The 25,599-nt window shown below is 38.3% G+C and overlaps 2 protein-coding genes across 3 annotated transcripts; one reads left to right on the top strand and one right to left on the bottom strand.

Annotated features, from left to right (window-relative positions):
* Nucleotides 1-5,668: 5,668 nt before the first annotated feature.
* On the bottom strand, nt 5,669-6,507 carry LOC136070998 (uncharacterized). Its single transcript, XM_065781736.1, has 2 exons — nt 5,923-6,507; nt 5,669-5,803 (listed from the first exon to the last, which is right to left on the bottom strand). Exons 1-2 carry the CDS (start codon nt 6,505-6,507, stop codon nt 5,669-5,671), a joined length of 720 nt encoding a protein of 239 aa, XP_065637808.1.
* A 13,889-nt stretch (nt 6,508-20,396) lies between these two features.
* On the top strand, nt 20,397-23,669 carry LOC112010791 (receptor-like protein EIX2). 2 transcript variants are annotated; one of them, XM_024043159.2, is made up of 3 exons: nt 20,397-20,785; nt 22,611-23,394; nt 23,494-23,669. In XM_024043159.2, exons 1-2 carry the CDS (start codon nt 20,476-20,478, stop codon nt 23,369-23,371), a joined length of 1,071 nt encoding a protein of 356 aa, XP_023898927.2. In that variant the 5' UTR covers nt 20,397-20,475; the 3' UTR covers nt 23,372-23,394; nt 23,494-23,669. The 2 variants fall into 2 exon arrangements, with proteins under 2 accessions (XP_023898927.2, XP_065637839.1); XM_065781767.1 differs by having other exon boundaries at nt 20,669-23,394.
* Nucleotides 23,670-25,599: the final 1,930 nt, after the last annotated feature.

Genomic DNA, 25,599 nt, shown 5'->3' with positions numbered 1-25,599 from the left:
CTATGCTCGATGAGAAGCCTCCGAGGGAGGATGCTTCAATCAGGGACTTCAGTGACGGACTTGGGTGCCGAGTCACCTCAGCATTAGAGGAGACACTTCTTCTTCCCAAGGACATGGCTGAGCTGAGAGCAATCAAGAGAAACGAGGTCTTTCAAAATACCAAGATATTTGGGCATGGTATGACGCTTTTACCGTTATATTTCTATTGCCTTTTATCATACACATTTTTCTGTTATGTATTTTTAATTCTTTTTACTCTAGGTCATTCAAGCCACCTTCAGGCTGGAGGAGATAACTGAATCCTGCCACCAGCAAATAGACGAGGAGAGGAAGAAAAGGGTAGCAGCTGTGCGCACACTCAATGCTTCTAAGCAAAACATCGTGCAGCTGAAGAAGAAGTTAACTGCCGAAGAAAGTGCTCGGAAGAGTGCTGACTCAGCTTTGGAGGGGGCCCAAAGATAGGCCAAGGACCAAAGGAAGCTTTTGTGTGATGCCAATGCCCAGCTAGCAACCTCTAAGGAACAGGTGCTAACTCTGCAGAAACAACTGGAGGAAGTCCAGAAGCTCAGAGATCAGGCTGAAAAAGCCAAAGCTAAGGCTGAAAAAGAAAGAGACGTCGCTGAGCAGCATGGTTACGATGTCGGCGTCGCTGAGATAGAGGACACTTTCCGAGCTGAGGTGCCCGTTGTGTGCCGAGAGTACTGTTCCTTGACCTGGCAAGAAGCTCTCAACCGAGCTGGGGTTGAATCCTCATCAGAGTTGAGGAAACCTAAAAATGTTTATCTCCCCCCAGCTATTCGGGCCTCCACTCCCTCTACTCCACAAGGGGAGGCATCCTCTATAGCTGCTGAGCCACCTAAGGAAGTTCAAACTCAAGCTCCTCCCTCGCTCAATCAGCAAGAGCAGCCACAAATGCCTGAAAAAGCAAAAGATCTATCCTCGGCCAAAGAAGTAGAAGGGCCCAAAAACGGAGCGGCTTCTCAAACTTTTGAACAGACCTTAGCCTCAACCACCCTGCCTGTTGGAGAAGCTCCTAAGGCGCAGGAAAAGGACGTTCCTCCTGAGGCAGCTGGCAAGGCCCCTCCACCCAAGTTCCAAATAAAGTTAACCAAATAATTACTTGTAGTCAAATTCCTTTTAGTGTCCTTTTCATTTCATTTTTCCTCTTTTTTTTTTTTTTTTTTAAATCCTTTTAAGGATGTTCCTGGTTGCAATGTGTACTTCTTTTTGAAAACTTATAAGAGATATTGGGGTTTCGTTTATCACTTATATAATTTCCTGTATGACTGCTCTTCATTACTTACGTTTATTTATCTACTTTTCTTATGATCTCGGACTGTAAAAGAATGAAAGTTGACATTATAGGGAAGAATCATAACTTTATACACAATCATTGAGAACTCAAAACAGGCTATAATAGTGACCTCCACGGCCTTATAAAGGCTCCCTGTAGTATTCATTAAAAAGTATACGTATCTAGGATAGCACTTTTACATTTCATCCAGAGAGGTATTGACCCCCTTGAAACGCTTTAAGTGATGCTCATGGCATCTACTTCAATATGTATCTCTAGTCACACGAACTCCTTTTAGAAGACATAAATTCCAACTGAGTTTGATGTCTAAATAGTTTGCTATACCTTAACCCAAAAGTAATACCGAGGACCTAATATAGCTTAGTTTCGGTTTAACACTTCCATTTATAGTGTACTAATTTTCACTAAGTTGTGGTCCGAGGACCTAACATGACTTAACTTCTATTTAATACTTCCATTAATAGTGTATTAATTTCCATTAAGTTGTGGTCCGAGGACCTGACATGGCTTAGTTTCTGTTTAATACTTCCATTCGTAGTGTACTAATTTCCACTAAGTTGTGGTCCGAGGACCTGACATGACTTAGCTTCTGTTTAATACTTCCATTCATAGTGTACTAATTTTCACTAAGTTGTGGTCCGAGGAACTGACATGACTTAGCTTCTGTTTAATACTTCCATTCATAGTATACTAATTTCCATTAAGTTGTGGTCTGAGGACCTGACATGACTTAGCTTCTGTTTAATACTTCCATTCATAGTGTACTAATTTCCACTAAGTTGTGGTCCGAGGACCTAACATGACTTAGCTTCTGTTTAATACTTCCATTTATAATGTACTAATTTTCACTAAGTTGTGGTCCGAGGACCTGACATGACTTAGCTTCTGTTTAATACTTCCATTCATAGTGTACTAATTTTCACTAAGTTGTGGTCCGAGGACCTGACATGACTTAGCTTCTGTTTAATACTTCCATTCATTTCAGAAGCACATATTGCAGGAGCAAGATAAATTATAAAGGAAAGTAAAACACAACTTGTTAATAATAATACCTTTTCAGGTTGCTTACATTCCAGGGATGAAGTATAGTTTTTTCATCTAAATCTTCTAAATAGTAAGCCTCTATCCCTGCTACAGATGTAATACGGTATGGCCCTTCCCAATTGGGCCCCAACTTTCCCCAGTTGGGTTCTTGGTATTTCCCAAGACCTTCCTCAACACCAAGTCTCCTGGAGCTAATGGCCTTAGTCTGACATTTGCATCATAGTCCTGCTTCAGCTTGTGCTGGTAGTACGCTAATTAAACCATAGCTTTCTCTCGTCGCTCATCTATCAAGTGTAGACTTTTCCTCAACAGCTCATCATTTCCATATGGGGTGAAATTACTAGTTCTCAGTGTTGGAAAGCCCATTTCAATAGGGATCACGGCCTCAGCTCCATACATTATTGAGAATGGGGTCTCCCCTGTTGATCGTCGGGGCGTTGTTCTATACGCCCAAAGAACATGCGGAAGTTCTTCCACCCATCTTCCTTTTGCATCATCCAGCCTTTTCTTAAGTCCACCCACTATGACTTTGTTGACAGCCTCGACCTGTCCATTTCCCTGTAGATAGGCTGGGGTGGAATACCTATTTTTTATCCCCAAGTCGGAACAATACCTTCTAAAAGCCTTGTTGTCAAATTGTAGACCGTTGTCTGAGATGAGAGTTTGAGGAACCCCAAATCGAGTAATGATATTCCTTAATAGGAATCTTTTGATGTCAACATCCCTGATGTTAGCCAGAGGCTCAGCTTCAACCCACTTCGTGAAATAGTCCGTGCCAACTAGCAAGTACTTCTTATTTCCTACTGCTCTAGGGAAAAGGCCAACGATATCCAAGCCCCACTGAGCGAAAGGCCAAGGACTAGAAAGAGGATTGAGAACTCCTCCAGGCTGATGAATATTTGGCGCGAACCTTTGGCATTGATCACATTTCCTTACATACTTCTGTGCTTCCTTTTGCATGCCTGGCCACCAGTACCCTTGGGTAATCGCCCTATGAGACAAAGACCTTCCTCCAGTGTGACTACCACAAATTCCTTCATGTAACTCTTCTAGAAGATCCTCCGACGCTTCAAGGCGTACACAGAGCAGATAAGGCCCAGAGTAAGAGCGTTTGTACAACTTCTTATCCTCGGATAGCCAAAAAGGGGAAGCCTTCCTTCGTATCTTTTTTGCCTCTGACTTGTCCTCGGGCAGTATATCCTTCTCAAGGAATAGTATTATAGGATCCATCCAACTACGCGCTGAACTGATTTGGTTGACCTGTAGCGTTTCCGTTGTTACTTAGGTAGGTGTGCCCAAGTCCTCGACCATGATCATCCGAGGTAAGTTTTGAGCTGAGGAGGTGGCAAGAGTAGCTAAAGAGTCTGCATGGGCATTTCCACTCCTAGGGACATGGGTTATTTTAAAGAATTCAAAATTGGCTTGCATACGCCTAACCTGGCTCAAGTATTCCTGCATTCTTGTATCTCGAGTCTCCAGTTCCCCTCTGACCTGGCCCACGACAAGCCCCGAGTCCGAGAAGATTTCCACAGTTTTTCCGCCTAGCTTATTGACCATTGCCATCCCCATTAGTAAAGCTTCATATTCCGCCTCATTATTAGTAATTGAGAATCCCAGCCTTAGAGACTTCTCAATGATGATTTCCTCAGGAGATATCAGTACAAGTCCCACTTCAGACCCCCGCTGATTTGATGCCCCATCCGCATACACCGTCCAGGATGAAATAGGTTGCGCAGAGATGAGGCCAACTGATTTTTCATCCATGTCACCTGGGCTTGTCTCTATTTCTTTAGGACCTTCAGTAAACTCGGCCACTAGATCAGTGACCACTTGACCCTTCACGGAAGTACGGGGCATATACTTGACATCAAAAGCCCCTAAAATTGTGCCCCACTTGGCAACCCTACCAATATAGTCTGCACTTCGAAGTACTACTTTGATCGGATATTGAGTCAGGACAACCACTGTATGTGCCTGAAAATAATGGGGAAGTTTTCTGGTAGCGTGCACCACTGCTAAAATGGCCTTTTCCAATGGCAGGTAGCGTATTTCAGCCTCGTGAAGAGACTTACTCACATAGTAGACTGGCCGCTGTACTCCATTGTCCACTCGTATCAGAACAAAACTAATCGCATAAGTGGTGATCGCTAGGTAGGAAAAAAGAACCTCGTCTACTTCGGGGCTAGACATGATGGGTGGCCGAGATAGATACTCCTTCAGCTGCTGAAATGCTAAGGCACACTCCTCAGTCCATTCATATCCTTTCCACTTGTGGAGCAGCAAGAAAAAAGGCCTGCACCTATCCGCCGACCTAGATATGAATCTATTCAATGCGGCGGTCATCCCGGTCAGCCTCTGGACCTCCTTGGGATTCCGAGGTGGTTGCAAGTTAGCTATGGCTCTAATTTGATCAGGGTTGACCTCAATTCCCCGATGAGTCACCATGTAACCCAGGAACTTACCTGAACTTACTCCAAATGAGCATTTGGATGCGTTCAGCCTCAATTTATGCCTTCTTAAAATCTCAAAAGTATGGTTAAGGTCCGTCACGTGCTCGGCCACTACCTTACTCTTTACAACCATATCATCAATATAAATCTCAATTTTTCTGCCCAACTGCGGCTCAAACATTTTCGTCATCATTCTCTAGTAGGTAGACCCCGCGTTCTTCAGACCAAAGGACATTTCCTTGCAGTGATAATTTCCAGTGGGAGTGAGAAAAGCGGTCTTCTCCTGGTCGCCCAATGCCAGTAGGATCTGATGGTAGCCTTGAAAGGCATCTAGGAAACTCATCCGAGGATGGCCCACTGTTACATCCACCAACTGATCTATACGGGGCATAGGAAAAGGGTCCTTTGGGCACGCCCTGTTGAGGTCCGTAAAATCAACACACACACGCCATTTTCCATTTTTCTTTTTCACTACGATTGTATTGGCCAACCACTAAGGGTAAAATACCTCCTTGATAGCCCCAGCCTGCTTTAACTTGGTCACCTCGTCTTTAATAGCCTCGACGTGTACCCAGGACGGACGCTGAGGTGGTTGTTTCTTTGGAATAAACGAGAGATTGACGTTCAAATGATGACAAATGAACTCCAGATCCACTCCCGGGGCTTCATAGGCACTCCATGCAAACACATCAACGTTTCTCCTAAGAACCTCAACCAACTGCTCTTTCTCTGACAAAGGCAACTGAGCCCCAACCTGAAAGTACTTCTCTGGATCATCACCAACGCTCACCCTTTCCAAATCTTCACACCTCATTTCCTCTGCAAAAGCGCCGAACTAGGCTCCCTAAATCCTTGATTGCTATAAATCACCCTCGACTGCGGCCGAAGTACTTGTCTCTAGCCGATGTTGAATGGCCATTATCATGCACTGCCTAGCCATGGTCTGATTTCCCAAAATTTCTGAAACCTCGCCTCCCGAGGGATACTTCACTTTCTGATAAAGAGTGGAAGAAACAGCCCCCAAAGCATGCAACCAAGGTCTACCCAAAATAGCCGTATACGGAGAAAAAGCATCCACCACAATAAAATCCACCTCCATACAGGTAATCTAACCATCCCCAACAGAGTGACCGATTTGCCCTCGAAGCCCACCAACGAGGAACTATATGTTGTCAGATCTTCAGGTTTCAAATTCAGCCCCCTGAATAAATCAGGGTACATCACCTCGGCGACACTTCCATCATCAACTATCACTCTTCTCACGTCATACCCTCCGATCCTAATCGTAACCACCAAAGCATCATCATGCGGTTGTATGATTCCTCTCTTATCCTTTTCTGAGAAGCCTAACACCAGCGAGATGCCCGGTCTGGCTCTCTTCGGCCTCGAACTAGAGCCCTCCTCCGAGCACTGAGACACAGACATTACTCTGGAAGGGTAAGACCCAGTTCTCCCCGGGGCAGCAAATATAACGTTTATCGTGCCCAAAGGGGGTCCCCTCGAAGCATCCCCCTGAAACGCCGAGCCTACGTGGCCTCCTCGGCCGCCGGAGTGATGCAGAAGTTGGGTCAACTTCCCCTCTTGCACCAACTGTTCTAAGTGGTCCCACAGATTTTTACAATCTTCGGTGATATGTCCATGGTCTTGATGGTATTGGCAATAAAGGTTCCGATTATGCTTCGCAGGATCCCCCGCCATCCTATTGGGCCACCTAAAGAATGGCTCGTCCTTTATCTTCTCCAGAACTCGCTGCACTGGTTCTCGGAACACGGCACTAACCACCTGGGAGTTGGCAGGTCCTGACTGCCCCCCAAAGTCCCTCCGAGGTCGGTTGTTATTATACCGGTCCGACCTGAAATTCCTCCTCTCCTGAGTTACTGCCTTAGACTTTCCTCTGCTCTACATCTGATCCCCCTCTACTCTTCTATATTTGTCTATCCGACCCATAAGCTGACGCACACTAGTAACAGGCTTGCCAGTCAGAGACTTCCTCAGACCGTGCTCGGTTGGAAAACCTTCCTTAAAAGTGTTCATAGCCACGTCATCGTGGGCTCCATCTACCTCGTTGAACATTTCCCAATATCTTTCCGAGTAGGCCTTCAGGGTTTCCCCCTCCTGCATAGACATGGATAGTAGCAATCCCAAGGGTTGAACAACCCTCCTACATGTAATAAAACGAGCACCAAAAGCCTGGGTGAGCTTCTCAAAAGAGTCAATAGTATTAGTTCTCAGGCCATTAAACCATCTCATTGCCACTGGGCCCAGGCTAGACGGGAAAACCTTGCACATTAAGGCCTCATCCCTGGCATGAATAGCCATTCTCTAGCTGTAGTGGCTAACATGTTCTACTGGGTCTGTTCGACCATTATAAATGGTGAACACAGGCTGGTGGAATCGCCGAGGAAGACTAGCGTCCTCAATACGTCGCGTGAAGGGCGACTTAGAGACCTGACTCAAAGCTTTGTTCAAGGTGTCATTCCCCTAACCTTGGCGAGTCGGACTCTTATTCCTTCGCCCATGGTGGTACTCCTCCTCACACGAAAAAGATTCGCTAGGTGGAGTTCTCGACCTTCGCCTATAACTGGTGTCATCCAACTCCTCAGAGGAATGCCCAGAGTTATGAGCCTTACGCCTTCGTTGCACATGTCGCAATTCCCTCTTCAACTTGTTAATCTTACGCTGCATATTTCCTTCACTCTTTACAGGGGAAACATGGCCTTTCCCCCGAAAGCGGCTTCTATCTGTATGGGTTGTTCGTGTACTTCCCTCATGATCCCCCCTGTGTTCGTGGGCTACCAATGGATTACTGTGCTGAGAGCCCCTAGACTCTGCCTGGTGCTGATTAGCATCCACCTGTTGCGGGCCCGTCAATGGTTGCTGCGGTGCTCCTTCTTCCATCGCGAGTATCACACTTGCCTTTCCTTCTCAACAGATCAAGTTCTTCCCACAGACGGCGCCAATTGTGGGGACTCAACTTGGATTGGACCCAGAGTATGCATGGGTTTTCAGCCCAACAAGCCCAAACAATAAATTTTTAGAGCATGGGTACAAGAACTAGTACTGTTCGACAGGAAAGGTTATATTCGCTGAGTAATAAGGGATATGTCAGGCTGATTGTATGAGAAAAATTCTCCTCGGCTAGGTTTTAGTGAGCCTCTCTTATGCATGGAATATCTGTTCTTCCTTTCTCCCTCCTTTTTCCTCCTCATTTTTCGAGTCCCCTTAATGTCATCTATTTCCATGTTATATACTGCGTTCTTTCCTCCATTTCCATCGTACACGTGTAGTTCTTATTTTGGGAACTCCTTTCTGTCCCATCCAGCACCTACCGGAACCTTTGCTCAGTGGCCATAAAGCTGCTTAGTTACTGTTCAGGTATCACCTCCACATTAATGCGGTCAGAGGGTTAGCTGGAAAGCATTTAATGGGGAGGTGATAGCTTTGGAAGATATTTGCTACCTTCCCCGACTTCTCCTTAGGTTTATATTCAATTTCCAGTTCAGATACAACTTTGCAGAGTCTCTTGAATAAAATGAAAGTTACATTCACCTCGGACTTTGGTGTCCTCAGACGTGCGTCATGCCCCTATACACGATATCCATCCCTTTCTCCTATATTATCCCCTCAATAATTTTTTTACACTATCCTCGGATAACTAAGCGTCCTCGGATTGGGCCATTGGGCCCTGAGCCCACTTCTAAGGATTCCTATATCTTTTTAAATAACAGGCCCCACAGTTACATTACTCATTAATTAAATAAAATATAGAGATTAAAATCTATTGTTATTTACTATTTTATATTTAAAATAAAAAAATATTTAATTATAATAGTACTAAAAATAAACCAAACTCTATTTTACTAATAAACCATTTAATTATTATTATTTTTAACTTGTAATCAATTTACTATCCATCTAAGTCTTTACAATTAGCTTATTAATATATTTGACCAAAGTGATGACCAATCACAAGATACGTTTAGGTTCTTACATTTTAAAGTCAATTAATTTACTTCATTCATTTTGGTAAATTTGGTTTATTTCAGTATTTTTTTAATTATAGTTTTCTTATTGTTTAATGAAAAATTGCAGCATCACTTATTAACTAAATAAAAAATTAAAATTAAAATCTACTCCTACTTACTATTTTGTATTTTCTTTTTTTAAATGTTCAATTAAAAAAGTATCAAAAATAAACCAAACTCTATTTTGCTAATAGTCAATTTAATTATTGTTATTTTTAACTTGCAATAAATTTGCTATCAATCTAAGTCTTTATAATTAACTTATTAATGAAAAGAAATTTAGTAAATATTTGAAAATGCCATATCAGTATATAAATAATTAAAAAATATGTAAAGTTGTGATTTACAATTATATTTTATATTGGCTTTATTCCATGACAAAATATGTTGTAATTACTTTATTTCATTTCCTTGTATTTTGTGGGATTTAACTGTATTGGGTTTAGTATCAAGTTGGTAAAGACTCAAGCTTTATTGAAGATCAGTGGATCTCGCGGGTGTGTCAATGGAAGCTAAGCCGCGAAAGAGTCATGTGAGAAGCATATGACTGGAAGCTGAAGAGTCATGCCAGGATGTCGTTTTAACGAGTGTCTCCCAGGTAAGGCCTTCCCGCGAGATAGTCGCGAAACATTCTGCCTAAAGGATTTTAATGTGTGACTTTCTTACCCTTCACTCATACTTTATATACCCTCATTACCCACAAATGTGAAAGAGGCTATTTAGAGAGAAAAACCCTAGAGATGTTTTCTAAAACACACATACCCATCTTTTTAGAGAGAGCTACTCCTCCTTAGTGAGAAATCATAGTAGTCTCTTCTCCATCCCTCTCCCATTATCATAGCTTGAGAGGAGATTTGTACCCAAACACAACCCACACCTATTCAGAGTGTAGAGAGTGTTTTGGAGTTGCTGGAAAGCATTGGAAGAAGTCAAGGATGGCAGATGCAACATGAAGCTTGTTGCGGGATCCGGAGAACTAGGACAAGACACGGTTCCGAGAAGCCTTGTTGGAGTAGGAGCTTGGAGGGCTTAGGTACATCAGGTAGATTAGGCTTGGAGGGTTTCTTGCTAACCCATGTATCCCAATTAATTGTCTAGTGGATCGATTTCCGCTTGAAGGGCGGCGGAGAGGTTTTTCGCCGAGTTCTTCAGTTTCCTCTTCGAAAACACGTCTCGGTGTTTTCTGTGTTTGTATCCTTCTTCCCTACTCTTGTTTATTTCATTTTTACTGCTGTGTTGCCTTAACTATGGATTAGAGTAGTTGTCTTGCATATACGCTTGTGTTTACACTATTCCGCACTTAGTATTAAGTTAGTGTAAAATCAACCAAGCCGTAATTTTAATTGGGGGTCTAAATTGCTCTTGTGTTTTCAATACAATTCCAAGCTTTCAATTGGTATCAGAGCGGGTACACTTGCTGTAGTTTAAATACCTTAGTGTGATCCTTGACCCCTTGTGTTTATTTGCCATGGATTGTGCTTTATATGCCTCTTTATATGATTTGGTTGGTGATAAATGTAACATGCCACGTGTTTGTGAAAATGCCTCTATGAGTGATAATCCTCATGATTGTGATGCTATGTTACATGAATCTTTGGGTGTTGTTCATATTCCTAACACCAAACTCTTAAAGAAAAATGCTAAGAAGTTTCAAAAAGGTTTAAGTAAGTTATTTTGTGAAAAGAATGATTTGATTGCTAAGCTCAATGAATCCATCAAATTGGTTGAAAAATATAAGAAATTTGCTAAAAATTCTCTTGAAAAACTGAAAGAGTTTGAATGTTTGAATATGGACTTGGAGGCTAAACTTGTTTTGTCTAACAAACTTGTTGATGATCTTAAATATGAAAATGAATCTCTTAAGATGCATGCCAATTGTTTGATTGCTGAACCTATTGTTAAAAAGGATGAAAATATATGTTGCAATCGTATTGTGGTACCCGATTTTGTGCCTAATGTGTGTTCTGCCTCAAAGGACAAATCGGTGTACATTCCTCCACACAAAAGAAATCAAAAAGTGGAGAGAAAGGCTCTTAAGCCACAACCCCTGTTTAGGTCTCAACCTAAGGTTTTGGATGGATCTAAATTGGTTCCAACTTGTCACCATTGTGGTGTGATTGGTCATATAAGACCTCAATGTCATAAGTTGAAGAAAGAACAAAACCATGTTGCTAGATCCATTCCCAAAAAGCCTAATGAACCTAAACACATTGTTTGTCACCATTGTGGTGCCTTTGGTCATCTTAGACCTCATTGCTCTAAGTTTCAAGCTTTTAAAAAAATCAAAAGAAAAGAAAAACTTGAGCTTCTTGGAAGTTGTGCTTTGCATGCTAAACCAGATTTGATTGAAAATAGCATGTTGTTAAAGAAAGTGTTTAATGCTCTTAACTCCTTAACTATATGCATCTCCGGTTCTCATTCTTCCAACCCTAGTCTCGCTTCTCATAAGACACTCATTCCAAACAATTGTTCCATTTGGATGAGGAAGGGTTCCTTTGGTTGAGCTTTTGCTCCTTTGTTCCTTGATCTAATTTTTTCGATCTTTGTAGGACCTTTCATGCATTGAATGTCATATCTTCATGCATTTGTGCATTTTGCATTTATTTGTGTGCATTGCTTTTGTTTTGATCTTAATTTTTTGTCTTTGTTTTGTGTGAGTAAAAAATCCAAAACCTCATAAAAAGTGTAAAATTCAAAAAGTTTGATCGTATATGTTTGAACACATATCTCATGTGAGTTTGGCCTAATACCTTCGTACTAATGGCGTACTACATTTACGAGCTTAGTTTGTTCTGTATGCACCTATTTCTGTGTGGAAAAAATCTTGAAAACTATGTGTGATTGTTGTAAATTGATCTTCAAGCTTGTCATGAATGATTGGTCAATAGTCTTGATGGTCTTGATACTTGCATAGACTTGTGTCTATATCTCTTCCCACTTTATTTTTATGTTTTTGCAAAAATAGCTCACCAAATGTAAATCTCCAAATGAAAAGAGATATTGAGCTGCAAAAGCCTGTAGCAAATACTAGTATTTGACTAGAAAAAAGGGAAAGCGACTCTTTTAATGTAATTTGTACAGTACTCAAAAAGCCAAAGGCTAAGTCTAAATGTTGAAATATTAAAAATTTCAAGCACCAATCTCGAAAATGAGATGTATTATCCAAAAAGGATGTCATGATTTATGCAAAAGCCAAGTGAAAAGCTTCTAAGTTTTGTAATCATTCTCTTGTGGGAGGTCATATATGCTCATTTCTGTAATTAAGATAGTCCACTTGTCTTAGTGCTAGTTGTGTATGACTTGATTGAATTGATCATTGAAGCTTCACTCTAGTCTAAGGACTATTCCACACTTGATCCTCACACACAACACACAAGTTTTTGTTCAATGAATGTCTATTTCATTTGTGTGATTGTATATGTTCAAATGTGATGTATGTGTACTCAACCATATGTGGATCAAACCAAAAAGATTTTTGTTCTTTTTGTTTGCCTTTGGAATTGATTTGTATCACTTATGTTTTTCAAAGTTGTTAAAGTGTTTTTGAGTGAAAAACATGTTTTCTGGGTGTTTTCGTGACTTATTTCATGTTTAAGTTCAGTCACGAGTGAAAGGGTCCAATTCGCAAGTTTTTCAGCTTTGGACAAAGAGTTTCGCGACTGTTTCACGAGTAAGGCTTACCTGCGAGATACCAGCGAAATTTTCGCGGGATTCTAAGTAGCAAGATACCTGCGAAAATTTCCAGATCAGCTTTTTAAAGGGCATTTCGTGGGTCATTTGTTTTAAACGCCTCTCATCTTCTCCCAAACCCCTGTTTTAATGTTTCTACATCAAAACCCAACTAAATTCAAGTGTTTGTCATTCCACAAACATCTCTAAGGTAATCTTTAACTCATTTCATTGATTTTGATCCTTAGATTACGTTTTTTGGGGTTTTATGTTCATAGTTGAGATTTTCTCAAATGGGAGTTGGAAAACTTAATTTTTGTCAATATTTTTTATTGGGCTTTATTTTAAATGATAATTTGCTTCGGATGTTGGCCCCTTGTGGCAAAAATAACATGTATTTGGACAAGATTTTCATATGTTCTTGCATTGTTCATCATACATGAGTAGTGTGTGCACTCTAAGTGTTTGATAAAATGCCCATATGGTATTTTTTCGTTGTTTTGGTCTCCGATGAGTACCAAATTTTGGGAATCACCATAATTATTCATGTTTATCATGTTTTTATCTTTGGTAGTGTGTTTTGTACACTTTGCCCCTTGAGTGCCTTGCTCATGCATTGGTCATGCATCTCACATGCACACTAGATGCACAGTAATTGCGCCTTGCTGCACACACTCTAACACTTGACATGTTTTTGCTTTAACTCATGCTAGTTAAGTTCTTTTAGACCTTTTAGCACATATAACATATTCTTGTATCCATGTCATGTCTAGGTTTACATCATGTTCTATCATCCTTAGCATGTCATGTTCTTTATGCTTTGTAGCATTGTTTTAAAATGTTTTTGTCTTATGTTTGAGTTTCATTTTCTCATTCATCATGCACCTCCATGCATCATCTTTTACCCTTGTTCTTATCTTCTTTTCTTTCCCTCATTCCTCTTGATTTGTTTGTCTATTCGTGACAAAAAATGGGAGAGTATTGTCATTTCTATATGACTCATGTGCACACTCTTAGGGGGAGAAATTCTACCTTGTGCACATTCGTAGGGGGAGAAAGCCATAGGGGAGATGCATATACCAAGGGGGAGAAGACATTATTTTTTAGAAAACCTTGATTTACTTTATACTTGTTTTCTCGTTGCTTTATGATGCTTTGTGTTACTTTTAGTATCTATACTTTGCATCTTGTTTATGTGTTGGAACACCCATGTACCCATGTTGCTTTTTTAAGCTTTAAGGGTTTGTTTCATTGCATGTTTTGTAGACTTTTATGGTCTGTGCCATACATATGTAGTACTTTGTTTATGCAGCCTTTATGCTTGTGTACTTGATGATTAATGTCATACATTTTTCTTTAGTACATCACTCTTGTGCCCTAGTAGGATTGTTCCTAGATACAAATACTTCGTGTATTTCGCATTGGTTGAGTGTTGGATTTGCAAATGATACTCTTCGAATGAGTTTATCATCTTGCATGTCCAGATGTTCATTCCTTGCGTGAATGAGCATAGTGATCGCTTTTGTTTAGTGATTGCTTGTTTGATCTTGCCATGGTTTATTGTTTTTATTCCATTTTGCTTGATCGCATTTTACTTGTTGCATTATACTTGTCTTTTTATCACCTGATTTACCTTGAGGGTTTAATGTGTTTTGTGCAAGTGTTTCAGGTTACAGGTATACATGTTCCAAGTTTATCACAGCTTCTAGATTTAGGTGTGAGTGAGTTTTGCCATTGTTCCCAAACTCATGTTTAAGTCTAGAGTCTGTTATAGGGTGTTTTGTCACGGAATAGCCAAAGGGGGAGATTGTAAAGTTGTGATTTACAATTATATTTTATATTGGCTTTATTCCATGACAAAATGTGTTGTAATTACTTTATTTCATTTCCTTGTATTTTGTGGGATTTAATTGTATTGGGTTTAGTATCAAGTTGATGAAGACTCAAGCTTTATTGAAGATCAGTGGATCTCGCGGGTGTGTCGCTAGAAGCTAAGCCGCGAAAGAGTCATGTGAGAAGCACATGACTAGAAGCTGAAGAGTCATGTCAGGCTGTCGTTTTCTCGAGTGTCTCGCGAGTAAGGCCTTCCCGCGAGATAGTCGCGAAACGTTCTGCCTGAAGGATTTTAATGAGTGACTTTCTTACTCTTCACCCATACTATATATACCCTCATTACCCACAAATGTGAGAGAGGCTATTCAGAGAGAAAAACCCTAGAGAGGTTTTCTAAAACACACACACCCATCTTTTTAGAGAGAGCTACTCCTCCTTAGTGAGAAATTATAGTAGTCTCTTCTCCATCCCTCTCCCATTATCATAGCTTGAGAGGAGATTTGTACCCAAACACAATCCACACCTATTCAGAGTGTAGAGAGTGTTTTGCAGTTGCTGGGAAGCATTGGAAGAAGCCAAGGATGGCAGATGCAACATGAAGCTTGTTGCGGGATCCGGAGAACTAGGACAAGACACGGTTCCGAGAAGCCTTGTTGGAGTAGAAGCTTAGAGGGCTTAGGTACATCGGGTAGATTAGGCTTGGAGGGTGTCTTGCTAACCCATGTATCCCAACTGATTGTCTAATGGATCGATTTCCGCTTGGAGGGCGGCGGAGAGATTTTTCGCCGAGTTCTTCAGTTTCCTCTTCGAAAACACGTCTCGGTATTTTCTGTGTTTGCATCCTTCTTCCCTACTCTTGTTTATTTCATTTTTACTGCTGTGTTGCCTTAACTATGGATTAGAGTAGTTGTCTTGCATATACGCTTGTGTTTACACTGTTCCGCACTTAGTATTAAGTTAGTGTAAAATTAAATAAGCCGTAATTTTAATTGGAGGGTCTAAATTGCTCTTGTGTTTTTAACACACACAATTCCAAACTTTCAAAATATAAATAAAAAAATTACACAAATTAATTTATTAAAATTTACTTTTCTTTTCTTGCAAGTTCTTAACTGCAAAAACACAAGTTTTGCTTCTGCCCAATAATTATTTTTTAACTGCAAAGTCTCGTGAAGGCGTTGTAAACCGAGTCAAAGTAGTGGCCATAAAAATCACATGGGTGGCAGGTCCATTAACTTCTCTAGCTGTGCATATTTATGAAAGTTGAAACTAGTTCTTACAAGGAATTCTGACGCCAATCCTTGAGTTCACACCTGAAACTCAAAACCATTGCCAGTCTTCAATGTGATCAGCTTTCTTCTTCTTAACGTAATCATCAAAGCAATTGAGATCCCGGAAATTAAAGGAAAATTAAAAAAAAAAAGACAGTTTGACACGGTCGTTTAAATAATATTTTTTAATTTTTAAATATTATTATACGTATTGTTATTTTTTTTATTTACATATATTTTTAAAAAATATAAACAATATTACTAAAATAACGTTGCCAATCGAGCCTTCTATTTTTACATATTTTTTAGGTTCATGCTAACGAGTGCACTAAAAACACTCATTAATAATCTATTTTAAAAAAAATTTAATACCACTTTTATGAAAAATAAAAAAAACTATAAAAATATTAATTACCTTTTTTTATTTCTCATAAAAAAATTTTTTAAATAAATTATTAATCAGGACACTAGTTAACATTTCTCTACTTTTCAACCGCAATGTCACGTGAAGGCATTGTAAGCCGAGTCAAAATAGTGACCATAAAAATCAGTCCATTAACTTCTCTAGCTGTGCATATTTATGAAAGTTGAAACTAGTTCTTACAATGAATTCTGACGCCGATCCTTGAGTTCACACTTGACACTCAAAATCATTGACAGTCTTAAATGTGATTTCTTAACATAATCATCAAAGCAAATGAAATCCCCAAAAAATAATAATAATAATAATAATAATAATAAGGGCATTTGCTATGGTAATTTAAGCAATATTTTTTTAATTTTTAAACAATATTATACATATTTTATATATTTTTTACTAACATGTATTTCTAAAAAATACAAACAATATTACTAGAACAATATTATCAAACGGCCCCAATATACCGAAAGTACACAATAACTCCCTCAAGTTCAAAGACTCCATCACAATTTTTTACCAATAAGAGGATAGAGTGTTTCAAGACCCCAGATAAAATAGAGGGCTATAAATAGTATCTGTTTGAATCCAGCGCTTAGCTGAGCGTTTCTGCATTTGCGTTTTACACTTCATGGGACCCATGCTACACTGCGTAAAAATAAATGCGCAACTCTTCCCAGCTGAAACGTAGGATGAAATCAGCTTGAATGCATCGTTTTAATAAAAGCTGGGCATGTGCATGTACTGTTCTTCGTGTTCTTCACCGTTCTTCGTGTTCTTCACCGATCAAACCCAGAACATGACTATTCATGTTCTTAAAACCCAGCAAACCCATCAACCAACAAGTGATCAAAACAGTGAAACCAAAACCATATGAATCAAACCCATGTGAAAAAAAAAAAAAAATCAAACCCATCAAACCTAGCAACCAATCAAACGATCAAACCTAGCAAACGCAACCGATCAAACGGATCTACCCAGTAAACGAAACCGATCAAACCCAGCAAACCCACCGCCAATGAACCCATCCACCACCACCGAGTTCCGATCAACCCATCAAACCCGCCGCCGATCAATCCATCCACCACCACCACCGAGTTCCCAAATCAAGAAAAGAAACTAAAACATTAGTTCTTCATAAGACCAAACTCCATGGGAGAAAGAGAGAGGAAGCTCCACCTCGTGCATATCGAAGAGAGAGAGAGATCGATGTTTACTTGGAAAGGAGTAAAGAAAAAAAAAAGGCTACTGGGGAAGGAGTGAAATAAATAAAAAATTAAAAAAAAAACAAAAACAAAAACAAAAACAAAATCGTGCTACAATAGTTTTCACTTTTTTATACTGTTTTCAGTTTTCAGTTTCAGCAAAATAAGTTCTATCCAAATAGACTCATAGTTTGAATTTTTTAGTGGTATGTTTGGATGGCAGGATTTGGATTTTAGTGATTAAAATCCAAATATATACCTTGTTTGGATAGTTTAAAAAGGGTTAAAGATTTAAATTTGATAAATTTACCAAGAATTTTAAACCTTAAAATCCTTGAATTTGAAATAATTATAAACTCATACAATTTAGAAATTTATAAAATATATTTCAACATTTATAGATTTGGAATTAAAGCATTTCAAATCCACAATTTTAAAATTCAAATCCAAATTCAAGTAACCAAACACAACTTAGAAATATATTGCTTACCATCTCCTAAATTCAAAGGATAGGTACTAGAATAAAATTTTATAAAGTTTAGATTTAGTTCAAATGTAAAATCCATTATGTTAAAAGATATCCAATCTAATGCGTTAGAGCTCTTGTCCAATTGATACAGTGTGGAGCTACAAGAAACAAAACATATTTACTTCAAGAAGATAACCTTGAATCCTTGATGAATTCCTTAAATTCACAATGTAATAAAGTTGGTAAACTACCAGAAAATAAGAGGCAAAGTCTGTATTTTTTGTTAATTTGAAAAAATGAATTGTCTTGGAATCTACAAGCATTTAAGTCGTAAAAGAAAATTCAGGGCCACCCTAAAAACTCAAATTCACAGTAATTACAAAATTAGGTGACAAAATAGTAAATAGGAAATATTACTAAAAATATATATATAATTGAGATTATTGCAAAATTAAATCCTAATATTTTTAGGAGATGTCTCAAAATTGACGAAATTTTATTCTGGCTTTTTTTTTAATAAAAAATTATATATAAAATAACAATTACTAAAAACAGCAAAAATGTATATGACAAGAACTAAAGGAACGAATTTGCATGAAAAGTGATTTCGGTCATGGCCAAAGACAATCCGTTTGGTAGAGCATTTTAGCAAAATGTTTTTAATTTTTAAACAACGTTATATGTATTTTTACACACTTTTCATCCACACTTATTTTAAAAAAATACAAACAACATTACTTCCAGCATCATTTTCCTTTTCGCACCAATTTTCATGTAATTTCATCTCTATTTCCAATGATTTCTACTACTTCTCAAGGAAAGTTTGTATTTTCTATTTTACATCACCAATTCAATATTTTAATCCAAAAAGAAAAAAGAAAGCTGTTGTCCAAAAACAAAAACTAACTCAAAATGTTATATATAACACTTTTTTTTTTTCATAAATATAATTATATTAAACACTTTTTCAGCCACCACAAGGTGCTGCAGTTGCACTGCTGCTTTGCTTACCATTTACGGTGCTTTTATTTTATATGTATATATATGACATGGTCCTCTCCTCTCTTTGCTTTTCTTTTCTTCGCTTTTTAATTTTTGAGCTTGGTCTCCCATTGGTCAATGTCATCCACGTGAATTTTTTATTCGTGTAAATAAGCAGCACCTTGAGGTGGTAGAAAAAGTGTTTTTATTTTTATATTTTGGTAAATAGAAAAAGTGTTTAATATTCATAAAAAGAAGTTTTTAATAAATAAAATTTATCCTGTCTTTATCTTTATCATTGGTTAGTTCCTAAAACTGAAAAATAGAAAAATACTGATCCTTTTTTACGCATTAGCAAGTTTGTCTTTTCTTAATTCTAATAATATCAGTGTCATTAATCTTCTTTTGGCCGCATTATCAGCGTGTCATGTTCCCTTTGCATGCATTTTACACATAAAATTATAGTTGGCATATTTGATTCTTTGAAGTCCAGATTCATAGAACATAAAATCTGCCTTGTTTTTGTGCCAGTGGAATTGGTGCAGGAATGGATATCGTTGTTTCTAGTGTCAAGGCCTATATTGGGGCATTAAATAAGATGTTAGGCTTCAAGGAAGAGCCTCCAGTTAAGACTCCAGCCAAAACAACCAGTGTGTCTGTTTGAGGAGCTATGGGGAGAAGTCACCATATTTGCATGATGCCTAGCAATCAAATTGCCAGGATCATGGGTCTGTGATTTCTTGTTGATTGTACAAAGGTGGGATGAAGTATTCTGTTTTAACTTATGGCTGTTTCATTGTTGTGAACAAGTTTCAGCGATAGGCCTAAGCAGCCCGTCATTGGATTTTGGTTGTACTTCAATACAAATGTGTTATTTGTAGAAATTTTGCTTGAACCTGTGGAAGGATTAATTTTGAGAATAGAGATGATTGATTGTTTAAAAGCTAAATGTGTGTAGATTACAAAGATTGTGAAGTCATTCTGAAATTATTCTTTTATGTTTGGCGGGGATGGGGTGTTGATAAACATTATACAGAGATATCTGGGTTGATCAAGAAGCAAAATGGTAGAGGAGATAAAAATAATCGTTTCCCATTTCCATGGGCAGGAACAATAACATCTTTTTCTTTTATTGCAATTTCTTTGTTAGGGTAGTGATTTTTAGGAACAATGTAAATCAAAGACGATCATTTGGGAGAATACCCCTAGCTTGTTTGGTGAATTTTTTTTTATAATCAATGTAAATGGAGACACTATCATTTGGACAATGCCCCTAATATGGACATATGCTTTGAGAACCTCTGAGCCAATTCCCCTAATTTGGGCATAGTTTGAAACATCCTGGCCAATATCCCTAGTTTAGGGAATTTGGAAAACAAGCGAATCCCCTAGTTTAAAATTGGTGAAGAAACCGGTCATGTTTTTACATTAGCAATTGATGTTTTGCACAATTGGCAAACGGCTGGAAGTGGGTTGGGGGTAATTATAGAATACTCACAAATATTATAAATGCATATTCTTCCTTCTCACATCACGGTGGATCTTACTAATTAAGTTTATAATAAGACCCATAATTTATGTGAAAAGGAAAAATACGCAATTATGATACTTTCAGAGTATACACTAATTTCCAGTAGATTTGGGTATGAGTCTTTTTTCCGTGCATGCAATTATGTTTATAAATAGCTGATGCTAAGGGATGGTGAGAGCACAAAAAAACAAACTCAAACTTGAAATACTGATTGCTTTAGCGGTGCATCTTGATCTTTACTTATAATTATTTGTATCATTGGCCATGACGTTGATGATGGGTGGAAGGTCCCTGAAACTTCTCTATGCAATTTTTACGCTCTTACTGCACTTGAAACCAAATCTTGGAGTCATTTCAGGGGTTGGAGACGGTAATATGTGGTGCATAGAGAGGGAGAGACAAGCACTCCTTGAGTTCAAAAAAGGTCTTATTGATGACAAAAATAGGCTCTCTTCATGGGGGACTGAATATGCAAAGAAAAATTGCTGCAACTGGGAAGGAGTTCAGTGCAGCAACCAAACAGGCCATATACTCCAACTTGACCTTCAGGCTTGTGAGAAGCCAACTTTGCGAGGTAAGATCAGTCCTTCACTAATTGAGTTGCATCATTTGAGTTATTTGGACCTGAGTTGCAATGATTTTAATCAAAGCCAATTCCCAAAGTTTATCACTTTACTCAGTAACTTAAAGCACCTAGATCTTTGTGACGCTAATCTCAGAGGCCAAATTCCATCTCAGCTTGGTAACCTTTCCCGTTTGCAATTTCTTGACCTCAGTGAGAATTATTTGAAAATTGCTGAAAATCTTGACTGGCTTTCTCCTCTTGTTTCAATAGAACACCTCGGCCTAAATTCTGTGAATCTCAGTGTAGCCAATAATTGGCTAAAAGTTGTTGCTTGTCTACCAAAGCTATCAGAGTTGTGGTTGATTGATTGTGATCTTCCTCTTATCACTCCCTCTTTCTCTTTTGCATATTAATTCCTCTAAATCTCTTACCGACCTTCGTCTCTCCGGCAACCCTCGCATGAGTTCCTCGATATTCCCCTGGCTGTTCAACTCTAGTACCAAGCTTGCTTATGTTTATCTCTCTTCTAATAAATTAAATGGCTCAATTCCGAATGCTTTTGGCGACATGAATTCTCTTCGGTACCTCTTCCTCGATGATAATCAACTTGAAGGCGGTATTCCAAAATCGTTTGAGGATATATGTACTTTAACAATTTTGGGTTTGTTTGAGAACTATCTAAATGGACAGGTTCTTGAGTTCTTCAAAAACTTGAAGGGATGCCTAAAAGATTCATTAGAGGACTTATATTTAGATAGCAATCAAATCGAGGGGTCAGTGCCTAATTTTGCAATATTACCATCATTAGCATGGTTAACTCTTGCTAACAATAAATTATATGGGAATTTGGCCAAAAGTATTGAAAGCCTACATAGGCTAGAGGCTTTGATTGTAGGCTCCAATATGTTGGAAGGCATTATCTCCGAAGCCCAACTATCAAATTTCCCCCAATTGTCCTATTTAGACTTATCTCATAATCCTCTAACTTTAAATTTCAGCTTTGATTGGGTTCCCCCTTTCCAGTTGTACTATCTATATGTAAGATCTTGCAAGTTGGGTCCTGATTTCCCAAATTGGATAAAAACTCAAAGAAACCTTCAATTCCTCGATATCTCCAGTACTGGAATTTCAAATACCATCCCCACTTCGTTCTGGGACATGCCTAGTGAGTTACGCTATTTAAATTTGTCTCATAACCAAATCAAGGGAAGGTTGCCAAATATATCCACTAAAGTTTCAAACCTTCACACAATAGATTTCAGTTCAAACAGATTTGAAGGCCCATTACCAGTGTTTCCTCCGAATTTGACCTCAATAAATCTCTCCAAAAATATGTTTTCAAGGTTAAATTCCTTTGTATGCTCGGTTTCTGGTGGTAATTTAAGATTCCTTGACCTCTCAAGCAACCATCTATCCGAAGAGATCCCTGATTGTTTCATGCATTGGCCAAAACTAGAAGTTCTGAATTTGGCTCACAATAAGTTGTCTGGGAAAATTCCACACTCTATGGGTTCTTTAACACAACTTATAGCATTAGACTTAAGCAATAATAGCTTGTCAGGAGAATTGCCTTGGTCCTTGCAAAATTGCACTATGTTAAGATTTTTGTGCTTGGGAAATAATAAATTATCTGGGAAGATACCAACTTGGATAGGGGAAAAAATGTCATCACTGATCATTCTTAGCCTCAGATCCAATAAATTTCATGGAAGTATGCAATTTCAAATTTGTTTGCTAGTCCATATTAAACATTTAGACTTGTCTCAAAATAATATTTCTGGAACCATTCCCCAGTGCCTCAATAATTTGACTGCCATGGCACACAAAGTTTCAGATTTTACCATGAGCGACAACTTCTTTTGGAACGGCACTGTATATAAAAATTTTGGTCCAGAAGGTCGCATGAATGGTTCTGGGAGTTACGACATCATTGGTACTGTCAATGTAATTGTTGGTTGGAAAGGGAATGTGTATGAATACGGAAAGAATTTTGGAGAAATGAGGAGCATTGATCTTGCAAACAGCAAATTGACCGGAAAAATTCCAGATGAGATATGCTGCCTCATAGAATTAAAAACATTAAATCTATCAGGAAACATGTTGACTGGAATGATTCCACAAAACATTGGTCAATTGGAGCAATTGGAATCTTTGGATTTGTCAAGAAATCGGTTATTTGGTTCATTACCTGCTAGCATGGTTGCTTTACATTTCTTGAGCTTCCTAGACTTGTCCTACAATGAATTGTCAGGAAGAATTCCAACAAGCACTCAAATCCAGTCCTTCGTTTCTGACAGATTTATTGGCAATCTTGGACTTTGTGGACCTCCACTTATAGAAAAGTGTCCACAAGATGTAACATCCAGCACTAATCACCGAAAAAACTATCAAGAAGATGGAGATGAATTCTGGAAATGTCTTTATATTGGTACAGGGCTTGGATTCATTGTTGGATTTTGGGGAGTTTGTGGCACTTTGATGTTAAATCGTTCTTGGAGACATGCATATTTCCTATTGATGATCAACCTGAAGGATTGGTTGTATGTGACAATAGTAGTGCATACTACAAGATTGAAGAAGATGTTTCACAACTAGAGGCTATCACAATTTCACTAAAGGTTTGTGAAATTTTTTTTGGATTTGTTATATGTTTCTAACTATTTCTTATGGATTAATTTTAATTTTGCAAACTAATGGCTATTTTTTTGACCTTGTAGCCTTGTAGGAGATCCGGGCCTTTGATATTACAGCTGTACTTCCACTTACAGACTCATGTTGTGGTGCAAGTTTTGGACATCACATGATTTTAGACTTCCAAATTCCAATATCAATGTGTGCGTGCTTTTATGTATTCATATATATAGAATTACGTGTGTACTTGGCAAAAGCTGATATTGCCATCAATAAATTATTTGTTCTACATTGGATTAATGATTTGGTTTCATTTGATTAGGCTAGTTGGGGTTCAAAATACATTGAACCGTATTTCTACGAATTTCTATTTATTCATTTATTTTCCTTTATTAGTGTGTAAGAGGACACATAAAATAACTTTTACATCAAATGCATGATAGACTTCATGACATAATTGTTTATGAGAAATGACTATTACACACTACTTTTTTTTTTTTTTTTGGTGAAGGACGATATCATTAAAACCAACTAAGGAAAAACACAAGGTTCAGGACATATCTTGTTAAGGTACATCCCAATGAGGTCACTCTCAAAAACATCAAGAACGTCCACAGGCGGACTATCATAAACCTTAAAATCATCAATTCTAAAACTCATCCTAACCAAACCATCAGCACACCGATTTGCTTGCCTGAAACAATGCATAATTCGGACTTGCTGAAACTGAGTTATCAACTGCCTGCAGTCATCCAAAATGGGAGAAATGATGTTATTAACATAAGACAAGTTTCCTAACACATCTACAATAGATTTGGCATCCACTTCTATTTCAAGAAGCTGAATATTGAGGTTGTAACACAGCAGGAGGCCTTCTCTAAGCCCCCACAGCTCTGCTGCAAAACAACTGGTGTACCCAATCCGCTTGCTAAAGCCAGCAACCCAATGACCACCTTCATCTCTGATCACCCCACCACAGCCAGCCAACCCGTGCTCTCCCAAGGCTGAACCATCCGTGTTTAGCTTCTTCCATCCTTGCAAAGGCCTCTCCCAACGGATCCTTTTGTTCACTCTACGGTTTTGCACTCTAGGAGCTGTCACATAGTGATAATATTCAACTGCTTGATTAATAATCTCTGCTGCCAGCTTCGGGTTTCTGCTCCTTCTGTTAAAAACAATATTGTTCCTACTCTTCCAAATGCTCCATAAAGCAAAGGAAAAAACAACCTTCCATGGAGGGGTAATATTAAGACACTTACCATTGGATCTAGCATTGGTTGACAGCCACTCCAGCAAGTTGGAATGCCAAAATTCATGATTGGAGGATGAGACCCCCAGCTGATTCCACACTTGCTTCAAAGGATTGCAATCTCAAAGGGCATGTAGAATGGTTTCAGAACCATTACAACAGATGGGGCAAACATTGCATGGACCACACCCCTCCTTTCCAAACAAACTTTGACACCAATGCTATTGTGAAGACACATCCATAGAAAAGTTCTAATTTTTGGTAGCAGGTCTGCCTTCCAAATCCACTTAGCTGCAAAGGTACCAGACTCTATAAACCCCATTACACACACAACTGCATACACACATTTTGCACTAAAACTATCAAGGTTGTGTGGAATAAGGTGTGTATAATAAATACCATTCATTTTTTTTATTTAGCTAATTAGGGAATAGAACTACGGGTAGTTCAAGGGTGCCATGACCCCTAAGATTTTAATTTTTTTAAGTTTTATATATATATATATATATATATTATGGTGGCATTGTAAATTTTGAAAAAAAAATTATACTTAACCTCAAATTCAAAATTGTCCCAAAAATTCATGTAGTTCAACTCTTTATATTTCCAGCTTGGAGTAGCTGTCGCTATGCCTCAAGTGAACCAAATTCAACACTTAAAAGAGGAATTCAGGGCTGTTTGATAGTATATTTTAAACAACAGTTTTTAGTGTTTAAACAACATTAAACATATTTTCACACACTTTTTCATCTACACTTATTTCCAAAAAATACAAACAACATTACTCGAACAACATTACCAAACGGAAATCACTAGTTAACTCTAAACACAAGTATCAACATTGCAGATGATCTCATTCCTCGTCCAAGCATTTGTTAAAGTGTGAAACCCCAGAAACAATGAAGAATTTTTTTTTTTTTTCCTTTTCTGGCTAAATAGAAAC

Source organism: Quercus suber, unplaced genomic scaffold, assembly GCF_002906115.3.
Source record: "Quercus suber isolate HL8 unplaced genomic scaffold, Cork oak 2.0 scaffold_277, whole genome shotgun sequence".
In the NCBI taxonomy this organism is placed as follows: domain Eukaryota; kingdom Viridiplantae; phylum Streptophyta; class Magnoliopsida; order Fagales; family Fagaceae; genus Quercus; species Quercus suber.
Note: the sequence above shows the minus strand (reverse complement) of the source record. Positions and strands in the feature narration are given on the sequence as shown.

Coding starts and splice junctions, on each gene's coding strand:
- LOC112010791 (XM_065781767.1), top strand. CDS start 21,236: ATGAGTTCCTCGATATTCCCCTGGCTGTTCAACTCTAGTACCAAGCTT.
- LOC136070998 (XM_065781736.1), bottom strand. CDS start 6,507: ATGGCGGGGGATCCTGCGAAGCATAATCGGAACCTTTATTGCCAATAC. Junction 5,804..5,922: donor CGGTCACTCTGTTGGGGATG/GTTAGATTACCT, acceptor ACTCTTTATCAG/AAAGTGAAGTATCCCTCGGG.